Below are 14,071 nucleotides of genomic sequence, written 5' to 3' on the forward strand. Positions count from 1 at the left end.
CCAGGCGGTACCGTACGTTGCTCAGCGGAAGCCATTCTGCTCTCTCCGCCATGTTGAGCGATCATGCTTCTTAATTACTTTGCGTTTCGTTTGTGAGTGACTGAGTGAGTGAGTGAGCGGTGGCCCAGTGCCTGTGTTGTGCCAGCTGCCTGCCTGCTAAATGCTCAGTGAGATTGCAGGCAGCACCGTCACGAGTCTCTGCAAGATGTCAATTACACCGGTCCAAGTCTTGTGTTCTTGAGCTGCTTTAAGATGCGGACATTAACCTTTGATCTTTTAATTGAGCAAATTAAACCCTGAAATGCTAACTGTATCTCTATTATAATAATTATAAGTATAACCCTTAACAAAGGCACACATGCAATCACATCTATTCACTGAAATGCTTGCTGGTTTTCGGCTGCCATGACAACACTGCAGGACGGAATCATCATAAGTCATCAGCAGCACGGCTGTGACTGCGATGCGATTGTCAAAATTGTTATTCGTGTTGTTGCCAAACACCCAAGTTCTATATTGGAAAATAGTGTAAACTTTACTGTAAAGTGAATATTACTAGCGTTCTATGAAGGTTTTGTTGGGACACATAACGCTACTGATCAGTATGTGCATGCATGCCATGCACGTTGTGTGTTCCCCCTCCTTTTTGAGGCAAGTTGGCAAAAGCCGAACCAACTCTAAGCTCCTCCTAAGACTTGAGGCTTCCCTCCGGCTCCATGAGTTGCTCACAAATCCGTTGAAACACCTTGGCATCTATCCTCACTGTTTACCTGCCTCTCCTGTACCCATGCTTACCACAGTGATGGTTATTCACTTTATTCTGGTTATTCTTGTTGTTGCTAAAAATTGTCTCTTCACTGCCACAATGTGTTTGGCATATAGGAAGAGTGAAGAGGAGAGCTGGCTGGTTATGAGTATGACACACTGCAACGGGCATTTCCTCTAGTTTACAGCCATATTTATACTCTGTTGTACGATGGTGTCTCTCACCAAAATTTGCCAATATACATCGCAATGTGTCACGTTGTGAGCTTGTCGATCGGCTGCTTTTGGCACGGGACCCTGCACCGCAATGCATTATGAAGCGTTAACATAGGGCACAGCATACATCTTATTACATCTGTCAAGGGACACTGAGTTTCTCTCTCGCGCACAAGCTGCACATTCTGTTGCATTTTATTTCGCTGACATCTTTGGCTTTCTCGCACTGCTATTTGCCCTGTCCCATGCACATGCCTGCAAGAAACACACAGATATTCTGGACCCAGCACAAATGAGATGTATGCCAGAATCATTTTTGTTGAGCGAGCATGGTCCCAATTACATGCTGAGTAGAGCTACACTGGCATATTAAAAAAATCTAATTTTGGCTACCGTTTTCTTGCTGTGTGGGTTAGTCACAGGCACTGAAAAATGAGCGACTCTTTGCAGAGAAACAGTGCTACACTAATGTGTAATCAGAGAGTAATTTGGCTAGCACAGCTTGCTGTACGGTGGCTCTCTGTATGGTTGTTTGAGCAATGGCATTTTTTCTGTGCAGGAGCCATTAGCCAGTCGGTGCTGGGGCAGGAACTTGCTGAGTTCAGCTTACTTTTTTGCAAGGCATTTTTCTGCCTGTACTTTCAAATAGCTCCCTGGGATCCAGCAGATGTAAGGGAAGTAGGGAACCTCACTTCACTTCCTCTTCTTCCCCTGAAAAATGCTTATTCACCTTAAAGCCCCGCTGTAGTTTTTAACCCGAAGTGGAAAACAAACTACAAGGGTTTCATAAAAGGAACATAAATCTCTTCAAAAGAAAAAGCCACAAACTGTTGTTACTGTTGTGACAAATGACTTTATTATTCATCCACCCTTTCATATTGGCCAGAAAATGTCATCGGCATCACAATTGTGTTCTCTCTGTCCATGCACATAGGGTAGAGGTCGCGTGCACGCATCCACAGACGTCAGACTGCTGGGCGAGCGCTGCTGCTTTGGCATGGGGGGTCAGATCATGGAATTAATGATGTACTGGCCATATATGGAGCGTGTCTTGAGTGTACAGGGTTTGATCAACATAAATCAACATATGGAATGTCAGAACAGGTCAGCTCCATATATGGAGGTTTGAGGTCAGATGTAGAGTTGCTGGCCGGCTCCATATATGCAGATCTAGGTGATGATTCAGTCTTCTCCATATGGTTATTAAGGGTTAGATGAGGTCAGTGTCATGGTCTTCATGTATGGAGATGGCCATATATGGTGACATGACGTGTCACGAGGCGTGATTTCACGCGTCGTGACCATATATGGAGGCGTGACTAACACACGTAGATGCAGGTTTTCATAGTAAATCATTATGTGGTTCGATTTCGTTTTTAGTTTATTTCTATTCATTTTTACGTGTTGGATTGTGGTGATATTTTATATATCCATACCTGTGCTCGGATATGGTCGACAAAGCATGATGCTTCCCTGAAGTTCCTTACAAAATGAAAAGCATCACTCACTGCTGTTGGTTATATACTTGTGTTTTAGACATGTTATTTACATATTTTACACATTCACAAAGCAATTGTTGGTATGCTCACAAGCCTCACATCCTACCTTTGTGCTAATATCTCATGGAAAGTACAGTACAGTATGTTCTTTATGTATTATCTTTCAGCCTGCAATAGGTTGCAGAGTGATTTGACTAATTCATTTCGTGAAAATTGAAATTGAAAGAATTGGAGGCAAAATCATTAAGCGGTCCTTGCTTTCAATTAGTTTTTTTTTAATTAACCTTTTACTCTGCTATGATAAAAATCCTTAGTTGTGTTTTTGGGAAACTATTTGTTTTTATCTGTGTTGCTTCTTATCTTGGCCTCCATTGAACAAGCACATAATTATTTCGTGCAATGGGCTTTGATTAAAATCTGTAGATATAGAGCTTCAAACTTTTCTTTTTTACCAGCTGCTAAGATGGTCATAGAATGCCTATGAAACTTAGACGACCAGACCAACACCGATAGTCCTACTGATGAGTGGGTTGCCAAGTCCGCTTATTTCCAGCCAAACTTGAATTGTTTTTTTCCTCACAGTTGCTTGGCTGGTTTTTGGAGGTTGGTTAGCTTATTTCTGTCACGACAGTTGGCAACACTGCCAACCATACTGACGAGTACTTCTGATTGCTGATTGGCTGCCTTGTCTCCAGCAACAACCTATAACATCCCATAGTCTGCACGCCATGAAGAAGAGTCACAACATAATACCGCCATGTTGTAACATAATACTAGCCATGTGGAAATTGACGGCAGCAACCAGGCATGTGGAAAATAAACCACACGCATCAACGTGAACGGCATGACTATACGCATCGCAGACTACTGCGGACCCCCGCACCGTCCTCCGCGGGGACCCCCCATAGAGTAATAAAAGGATAGAGACTGAACCGGAGCGATACCCCCCCCCTCCCCCGCGTGCCCCCCCCCCCGTGCGTTTTGAAGCACCCGGAAGAACCGTCTACTTCCGCATTTGACCACCAAATTTTGGACCCCCGCGCCGACCTCTGTGGGGGTCCGCTGTATTCTGTGTGGGGGTCCGCAGAATTCTTGTTTCTATTCTATTTTGGTGAATGAGTGACATGGCCTCACCTCCGCTTACTGGCTTAATAGCAGGGAATATTCGCTTTCTAAAGATGTTTGTACTGTACATTTGTCATCGCACGCACTGCATGTTTGTGACTTCACTCTGTAATGTAGGCTGCTTTTCATGAATATAGATGTGTCTACCCAGAGACTGTGAAATGTACTCTTTCATATTGCAGTCAATCTAGGTAAAGAAATGTAGCTTAGCTTGTACTGCACAAACCCTGGTAGTACAGCACTGATGCTAATGTACTTTGCTGATAACGTTTTCCTGTCCTGTGTGTCTGCTGCACCTGATCCATAATTCAGGGAGAGGGACAGGGCCATGCTAGCCTGGCCTAATGAAGCCGTAAATCTGCTTGTGACTCATGTTAGCAGAGCGCTTTGTGTCGTTTCAGCTCGGGGGTAGAGAGGCCAGATTATCTAACCCCCGCCGTTCAACATCAGACTAATATTCAAATGAACAAGCATGCACAGTACACCTACATTTTGGCACACACACAGATGCACAATTTGCACAAATGAGATCACTACTGTAGATGCACGATGAGTAGTGATCTAGGCTAGCGTAGGCTAGTCTAGTAATGGCAGTCTCCTAAAGTGCTTGCAGATGATTTTGGCCGATTTTGGCCAAAAGTGCAAGTTTTATTCAGTCTACCTGTCACAGTGTGCAATGGCCTGGCAGAAGAGGACTGCATGGGTTGGCAGTTCTCAAAATGGATATACTGTACTCTATTTCACCAATTGATATCTCGATCCCCCCTTCTCCGCTCCCTCCATTGGCCCCCAGGTTGCTGCCCGCACAGCAACCTAGAGTACAAAACGCTGATGCTGGCCTACAAAGCAACCAAAGGTATGGCACTCCCATATCTTCAAAGTCTCAGATCAGCCGACACAGGGAGGCTGGCAGAACCTTAAACACCCGGGACAACGCTCCACACGTCCCAGACTCTTCTCCCTTCCTATTGCAATCAGAACTGCAAACTCACTCCCAATCTTCTGCCGTAGTCTGAAAACTCTCCTCTTCAGACTCCTCTTAGCCCGCAGCACTTGCACTAGCCTTGACGACCTCACAGGGGTAGGCAAAGGCTACATTTATGTAACTTAGATAGCATTTTATGTAGACATAGCACTCTATAGTGTATACTCAAGTCATATAGTTTTATTATACAGATATTCTACTCTTAGTCGGATATGTTAGTTCTTTAGCTTGCTTATGATCCTTGATGACTATTTTTATGTATTTCACTAGTACAGACCACGCATTCAATCAAACATCGTTTAACATGGTTTAGCATTTATTTAGAAGAGAAATGGAACATGAGAAGGAATGATAGAAATGAGATGCATATGAATGGCATTAGACTGCATGAATAGGATGAAGGCCAGGCTCCAGGGGGGTAGGATGAAGGCCAGGCTCCAGGGGGGTAGGATCATAGAGTATATAAAAGGATAGAGACTGATCTGGCGCGAAGCTCAGTGGCGTTTTGAAGCACCCGGAAGGACCGTCTACTTCCGCCTTTTTTCGATTTGGGCACCAAGATGTGGTGCCCAAAATGCGGAAGTGCAAACGCGCTCAATGTTAAAGCCCAGCTGCACGGGGTTTCCTCGTCATACTTCCACGGGTCCGCCTGCAGTCCCTCCTCTTACCGCTAGGGCCCAGTGCTTCAACGTTGGAAAGCCTCACTGGCCCCTTGGGTAGGATACCCTGAGTGTTTGGCCTGGGGTCTGAGTAGCAGGGCGTCCTTCTGATCGAATGAGGACGCGCCTCCAATCCGAGACCCCCATCTGGAACCTGAAACTGGAGAACGAGAGTTAGTATGAGAAATGGGAGGGAGGTAGGGGTACGAGATACGATGCACGAGTGGCAGGTGAAACAGACTGGCATATATACTCTTCCCTTGATGGAGCGAGGGCGGTGATGGGGCGGGGAGCTTGACAGTTGCCATGGCAGCGAGGCCTCGGCGAGTGGCGAGGGTGGAGCTGAGATCAGTAACCATGGCAGGTAAATGGTGGAGTTAACTGAAGCTGTGGTGAAGTTGATTGAGCTCGATACCTGAGGCAGGCCTAGGAATGGAATTAGCATGGAATGGGTGGCAGAGGAAACCAACGATCTTATCTTGAAAGCGTGGTCTTCCTCCTGAACATACGTTGTTCCAACTCCATTTGATGTATTCCCATGTGTTCTTCTTGCATACTGTAAATCACTCTGGATTAAGAGCATCTGCTAAATGCCTAAATTGTACATGCCATTGTATTGCCAATCTGTATGCGGATAGAGTAGAAGATAGTGACTGACTTCCTATGCTTAAATACACAAAGCTGGTGCATTTTCCCAGTAAGGGGGGTATCAGTTTCTGTTAACACAAACCATGCTCCTTAACAGTCTGCCATTGATTTAGGTATGACCATCATGACCTAAACTAATCTAGTTTATGCTACATTATAGGCCTATGACAAAACAGCCGGTATCATACAGTGTGGGGTCACCTTTAGGGAAATGGGTCATTAAATCACCTTTTTCAGCTCTCACAAATGTTGGTCCCATTTATTTGTGCCTGTGTATCTACTTATAGTCTTTGTATAAATTAATAGATAAAAAGATCTTAACGTCATGTTACGTTAGTGTGAAATTATGACAATGACACCATTTCACGGTCAAAGAACCATGTTTGTGTCTCATCATACGCAACTAATATCATTTTTCAGCTCCACAGTGTATAATAATGATGATAATATCTAAATTTCTTATAGTTATTTTCTAAGTACCCAAAGACGCTTACTGTAGGTTCATCTTACGGTGGACATGTTTGCCTGAAATGGAATCTTTGAAATGTTTCATAGTTTTAGAAATATATAGTGCTTTCAAATTTGAGAAATTTATAATGGGGCTCAATGGCAGATATTGGCACGTCAAAAAAGCACTTTCACCTAGAAACTCCATTCACACATTTTATAATTCAGCTTACTGTGGAGACACATGCTGGAACTTTTTACTTTGAAATGATTTGTAGTTTCAGAGTTATTTAACTTAAACGCCCAATGCATTCTCAATGGCAATAGCACAAACTTTGGCATGCTACTTGTCCTACATACTTACACCTAGAAACCCCATTCAAACATATTTAGGTTCATCTTACGGTGGACATGTTTGCCTGAAAAGAAATCTTTGAAATGTTTCATAGTTTTAGAAATATAGTGCTTTCAAATTTGAGAAATCCACAATGGGGCTCAATGGCAGATATTGGCACGTCAAAAAAGCACTTTCACCTAGAAACTCCATTCACACATTTTATAATTCAGCTTAACGTGGAGACACATGCTGGAACTTTTTACTTTACAATGTTTTGTAGTTTCTGAGTTATTTAACTTAAACACCCAATGCATTCTCTTTGGCATGCTGCTAGTCCTACATTCTTACACCTAGAAACCCCATTCAAACATATTTACTGTATATGGTTAGTAGGAACTCTCTGTTTAGCAGTTCACCAACATCCTGGGATCCATGTTTTAGGCAAATAAATTAATTAGCACATCTTTAAAAGAAGTGCAGATTTACAAACTCAGAATGCGTTGTACATGCCTCATGCAATTTTTGCTATTTGTCATACAGCAAAGTACATGGGCCAGGGCTTATCATGGTAAGTGGTTCATACAATAAACCATGGGTGGCATTGTGGTGGGTGGCAGTGACAAAGTGCAACAGCAAAAAAGAAAGCTACAGTGATGAGACCTTGTCAAGTTGAGGTGAGCACTGACTTGGCTCTTGTAACTGACGATGATGAATTCCAGAACAGGACTCCTGCCAAAGACAAGATAGACAAGACAAGATGGGGACTCATTTTTTTTAAAACCCGCCTATGACCAACACTCAGGCTCACTCCATCAGTTTGTCTAGACAAGTAATTGGCTTTTATTATATTGCCTTTGTCTTCAAGCAAAAACCCATTAGTCACTTCATTGACTAATTTATTTTTCCAAAATAAAAAAATAAAAAGATGCTAGACGAGTCAATAAATGCCTAGTGGAGCTGTTAAGTAGGTTGGCACACAACTGATATTTGGATCTCTCGTTCGTGACGGCGAGGATGAGTGTGGATTAAGCGCATGCTTCATCAAAAAGCCATCGGTTTATTTAAAGGATGCGACGGCTCTCTTTTCCCTGCATGGTGGTTTGTAATTCTCCTCCAGTCTTCGTCCTCCCTGTTCTTTCTGCTTGGTATGGGCAGCTTTGTTTTGTCTTAAGCATTTTAGTCAAAAAGGTCATTCAGGAGATGCTTTTCATCTATCATTCGCTGTCTCTCTTGTCGACAAGAACTGATTTGAAGCTGATATGTTCAGTAGTTTTATGTAGGATTTTTATGTTGCTCCATTACTCTCGCACGCACACACGCACGCACGTCGCACGCACGCACGCACGCACGCACGCACGCACGCACACACTTTTATTTTTTCCATTTAATACAAAATATCTTTGGACCAATAAATCAGCTTAATTGCGTTTGTGTTATTCTCTTTTTCATTGTTGAAAAGTTCCCATTTTCCTCACCTCTTTCATCTTCTGCCTTCATGTCTCCCTGTTCTCTCTTGGTTTAGTGGCGTTTTTATGTGTGATTGTGCTGCCTCTGCCCATCTGCCTTTTCTACTCGCTTCATTTAATTTACTATACTTGTTTTGTCTCCAATTGTTGTCAACATTACATTTTTATACAAATTGTGCTTTGACCAGAACTGTCACTCGTAAGCCTTTGACATAATATCAGATGGGTAGATGTTTTCACTCGATAAGCAGAAATTCATCTTTGAATGTCAGCAAGCCGTACGTTTGTCCCTGGGTGGTAGAATCATCCAACGCTGCAATGCAGTGTGGTATTCCGCTCTCAGGGTCAGGACCTGGCTGCATCAGCGCTCCTTGCAGCTCGGTCTTGGCTCAACAAGAAGTAAGCAAATCATGCCATGTAACGTATTTCACAGGTTCTGGATTAATTTCAATACGCTTTGGCTCGGTTTCATATAAGGTTCTCGGAACCTACTGTTATTTGGGACATGCTCAGGAGCTAGTAACCCTGAGTTCTGGGAACCCATGGGAAGAGCAATCGGTATTCTTGATCTGGATTGGTCAAACTGAGGTGATGACACTGGAACCTGACACTTTTCAAATATTTTAAAGATAACACAAATAGCCGATCTACAGTACAAGCTCACAACACGCTGCAACGCTGATTCGCGACATATTGTGAGCTTGTACATATTTGACAGCAGATAATTATTGCTTTTTACCTCTTTTTCTCCTCCTCAGTTGTATCCTACTGATTCACCTACGAATGTCCTCCCGCCCAACACTCCATGCTGACAGGTGCCGCCCCAACACGTAGGATTACGTGCAATGACAATTATCACCCAGGGTGATAATTCCCTCCATGCCCGGCTTCCTTCCCCCAAACACAGGTCAATTGTGTTCGTGTAGACACTTGACAAAGCTGGATGCACCTCGGTAGATTCGAACACACAGAGGTTCTTTGTGTGATGTACCTCCCCTTCAGGGGTGGTTCTGATTATAATGGAAACATAATCAAAAACAATATCACAGAACTTAATGGGTTTTGGAATGCTTTAGGTTCTGGAAGGTTCTGGATTACCCCTCATAGTCGAAAAGAGCTGTCAGGCACTGGCTTGCCTTTTTCTCCACCCTTTCTCCCTGCTCTCCTCCTCCCTCCTCCTCCTCCCTCCTCCCTCCTCCATCACACCTTTATCACACCTCCAGAACACAGAGACACTCAGACATGACGTCCGTGCATGCCTGGGGAGAGGATTGAAGGTCGCACTGACAAGCCGCTGTATGTTGATTCTTATTCATGGCTTTGTCTGAGGCAGCCATTTCATAAATGTGGCTATCTACTGTCTTGTGTTGCTGCCTCTGCAAGAAGTTATATTTCCCTAGCAAGATGATTGTAATTGTAGGTTTCTTTCTGCTGCACTATACACACTGCACTACACAGTTCCAGGGACACGGTACAAAAACAACAACAATTGTTATACTAAAAGGGATACGCATTTAAAAAGTGCAGTTGTTTTTCTAGTAGTTTTCATTTACCCTACTAGATGTTTGAGCAGAACATCTCTCCTTCTGGTGCACAAAGCTAATTGCACCTAAAGTTGGCAGCGATTGTGCCAGAGATTCATTCGGGCCCCTTAATGACAATAACCTCGTAAATGATATTCATTAGCAAGGTTTGCTGTCAGCCGTCGTGCCACAAATTAGCCTCTGTTATTCCATCGCTTGTCAGAATGTAATAGTGTCAACCCAGAGAGTAAGTGTGCTTAACAACGCATGACTCCAGAGACTGAAAGTTCTGTGGAGTTCTCACCTGAACATGCAGTAGCAGTTAGGGAGTGGGTTAAAACGTTAACACAGAGACAAAGATGAATGACTTGTCCATCACACTGAGCCATTGATTTAGTTACATGTATGTTTTTTTTTACTGGCCTGTAAGCCGAGATGCATAATTATGGGCAGCATGTTCACCACTAAACCCAGACTAATCTGGATCAAACTTGCCTTGTGCCAACTACAGCATATTGACAGGAGGAGGAGGAGGAGGAGGAGGAGGAGCCTGGGTTGTTCTTTTGCTCGGTGATCTATTGTGGATTTTCATTGTTGGAAATGGGATATATAAAACCGGATAGCGCCCCACTTTAACCCAGGGTTTAGTTGTCTGTTGGGATATATATAACCGGATAGCGCCCCACTTTAACCCAGGGTTTAGTTGTCTGTTGGGATATATATAACCGGATAGCACCCCACTTTAACCCAGGGTTTAGTTGTCTGTTGGGATATATATAACCGGATAGCACCCCACTTTAACCCATGGTTTAGTTGTCTGTTGGGATATATATAACCGGATAGCGCCCCACTTTAACCCAGGGTTTAGTTGTCTGTTGGAATATATATAACTGGATAGCACCCCACTTTAACCCAGGGTTTAGTTGTCTGTTGGGATATATATAACCGGATAGCGCCCCACTTTAACCCAGGGTTTAGTATGGGGGGTATATTTTGGGCTGTTACACCTGTGACAGCTGCCGGATTGATTGAGTAATGGAGTTGTTGTCTAGGGCTGCAGCTATTGATTATTTTCTTAGGGATTATTCTATTGATTACTTCTTTTGATCAATTTTTAAATCAATTTTTATATTAACAAATTCACTATTGACACGACTAAATCGATTAGTCCACTTAATCCTCTAAGGGGTGCAGAGGACAATTTTGATCTGATCAGATTTTCAGCTCATTTTGCTGTATTACCAACTGCTGCAGAGGTTCAAAGAGAAAGCTCCAAAGTGTGAGTTCTCGATTACTTTCGGTTTCAACAGAAATCGGATTTCCTCTAAAACGGGCCGAATTCAAAATAAGAGCGACTTGTGATTAGTCAACACTTTTTTAAGTCTACTTAAAATAGACAAATTAAGATTTAGGAGTAGGTAACAGACCATGACATCTGTGATTCTGGTCATCATCAGAATTTCGTATTTTTTCTTCTCAAAAGTAGACTGGGTACATCAGTACCCAGTTTCCTCATCCAAATGTTATTATTTTATTAAATTATCGATTATCAATTATTTATAATCAGTGCAGCATTCTTAGGTTGGTTGATGCTGTGTTTATGAGGCCACCACAGAGATCCTTATGTCCTCCTTCGTGTGTGCCCCCCACAGGCAAACAGACGTGTCCTCCGGAGAAATTCGACTGTGGGGGCGCCACCAACAAGTGTGTGTCGTTATCATGGAGATGTGATGGAGAGAAGGACTGCGAGAACGGGTCAGACGAGGAGGACTGCGCTGCCGGTGAGTGTGGTCCATTGTCCGTATGTGGTGGATCAGTCTTAGTGGCGTGTGCACTACTGATAAGAAAAAAATATATATACCGTATTCCAAAAGAGATGTGATTTCTTTTTTTTAAAGTTGTTGGTCTGTAACACATTGTCAAGAAGCCGTTCAGTCAGATAATTCACAAATTGATTTAACCAAAATGTATTAGAATTCAAGTGTGGATTCATCTTGGCGTTCGGCTCTGCTACATTTTTCTCCCTGCTCAGCACAATTAGAGCATAAAGCATTAAGAGCAGGGAGATGGATAACAACCCCCCCCCCACCCCCCCCATGGGGAACAGAACTAATAGCAGAGAGGTGGTGCTGGGGTGGCAGTGGGAGAAAATGGCACATAACAATAACCAAGAACGCATATTATGCAGAAGGAACGCAGGAAGAACGCAGACTTAGGTGAGCTTAAATAACCCACCCAATTGGTCAGCTGATTGCCACGTCAGCGTATGATATATGGGTCTTGTATAACACTGTATACACGCACATAGTAATGCAGCGTATTAACCCCTCGAGTATACCTGACTGAACTAACTCTGCAAGCTACGTTTCATTGGGTACAATTTGGGTTCTCATGATGTTTTCCATCTCTGGGATCCGCTGGTAATTCCGACGGAGCATTAGTCCGACATGCGGGAACAACGGCTCGAACATGCGCTGCTCCCGTGCTTGCGGTTAGGGTTAGGTTAGGGTTTGAGGTACTGTAGGTTGTCAGTCTAATGACTGTCGGACCAATAGTAGTGTCGGAACTAAAGCCTGCACCCTCATCTCTCACTCGTGTTCCAGAGGCTCAAGGCTTGAAAGCTCAGCAGGAGGTATGCTATCACATGGAATTGAAAAAAGGGGACAGATTAGTTAATGAGCACTTGCACCGGGGAAAACATTGCTTTGCTGTTCAATATTCATTGCAAAAAACTGTGGCAAAATAAAATAGGCCTCCCTCTGTCATCATCAACGACCTCATCTGAACGCTCGGTCCTCAGACGTCGTGCATGTTGACAACGTGCACACCCCCACCTCACCCCCCCCCCCCCCCCATCCCTCCGTTTCCCCAGAGTGACTTCTCTTGGCCTACTTCTAAGCTGCTGTGAAGAATCGTCTTTTCCATTTCCTTTGCGCTCTCCTCCACGTTGAGGGAGAAATGATGGAGACGACAGGCCCATAGGGGCGTGTGTGTGTGTGTGTGTGTGTGTGTGTGTGTGTGTGTGTGTGTGTGTGTGTGTGTGTGTGTGTGTGTGTGTGTGTGTGTGTGTGTGTGTGTGTGTGTGTGTGTGTGTGTGTGTGTGTGTGTGTGTGTGTGTGTGTGTGTGTGTGTGTGTGTGTTTGGACTTTGAAGATTTTGCTCTGCAGCACGTGGCAGGAACGTGACAAGAGAAAAGAAAATATCCATTTCCATATCATATCCTCATGTAGATCATTCTGTATATTTTTTTGACATCTGCACACTTACCACAATAGGAGGTGTTCCGCCTGTACTACATCTGTTCATGTATGTCTTGAAAAAATACATAAGACAAATTCAGAATGGAGAACACACACACACACACACACACTCGTGCACTCGTGCATGTGTGCGTGCGCGAGCGTATACAGCCTCCTTCATGCAGCTCTGGGCAGAGAATATTTAACCAAAACGTTGTGAGGTGCACTTCATCTTGGCCAGACTGCTGCCTTAAATGTCCACGTCAGTGGCAACAAGACATTCCTAATGTGCACACATCAGCCTGCGTACAAGGATGTCTTTTTTCTGTGTCCTCCGATCTCAGAGTGGCCTCACACAGTGGTTCACAGCAAAGAAAGTGGGTAGTGATCCCATCGACTTAATACCCTCTTAGCTCGCGGGGCTTTTCACTGCGCCATCCATTGAGACCCACTCTAGCCTGGACTAATCCTTTTTACATTCTAATGTCTGTATTGACGCGGGGTCTAAGCCTTTCAATAGTGAATCAGGGAAGCCTGCCAGCCAGTCTGTTTGGCTGGCTGACCTCCTCCCCACCCCCAAGCTATGTGCTGATAGTAGGTTCCAGGAGGCAGACTGTGACCCTACTGGTACCTCACAGGGCTACAGATAGTTGTTAATTAGTGTTAATTAGTCCTGATCATGACACTTCATCAGACTATTGATTGGTTCGTCTGAAAGATGATATCTGTGGGGAAAAAAGAGACGGAGCAAGTGACTTGAGGACAAACAGATGCTGTGGAAAAGAAAGCTCTTGAAGGTTGTCTCACTGCTGGCCATTCTCAAGGCTTTGTGTGTGTGTGTGTGTGTGTGTGTGTGTGTGTGTGTGTGTGTGTGTGTGTGTGTGTGTGTGTGTGTGTGTGTGTGTGTGTGTGTGTGTGTGTGTGTGTGTGTGTGTGTGTGTGTGTGTGTGTGTGTGTGTGTGTGTGTGTGTGTGTGTGTGTGTGTGTGTGTGTGTGTGTGTGTGTGTGTGTGTGTGTGCATGTCATAAGTGCCATCAACAGAGTTGTTGTGGACGTGGAGACCTTGAGTAGAGGTCACACTTTACAGTATTTTAGCAGGGCTGGGAGGACGATAATTGATTTTCTGCCCTCTTGCAACTTAGAAACGTTAGCACATTATATA

At 43.9% G+C, this 14,071-nt stretch overlaps 1 protein-coding gene across 1 annotated transcript in view; it reads left to right on the top strand.

The window, feature by feature from the left end:
• The window catches only part of LOC306943004 (low-density lipoprotein receptor-related protein 8-like), a gene marked incomplete at its 5' end in the record, with an annotated part of 96,047 nt that overhangs the window by 33,416 nt on the left and 48,560 nt on the right, over positions 1–14,071 (top strand). Inside the window, one exon of the mRNA XM_079529209.1 lies at positions 11,323–11,451. Coding sequence (XP_079385335.1) covers positions 11,323–11,451 — 129 coding nt within the window. The remainder of the gene's footprint in view (positions 1–11,322; positions 11,452–14,071) is intronic.

This window comes from Electrona antarctica (assembly GCF_951216825.1).
Source record: "Electrona antarctica genome assembly, chromosome: 19".
Classification (NCBI taxonomy): domain Eukaryota; kingdom Metazoa; phylum Chordata; class Actinopteri; order Myctophiformes; family Myctophidae; genus Electrona; species Electrona antarctica.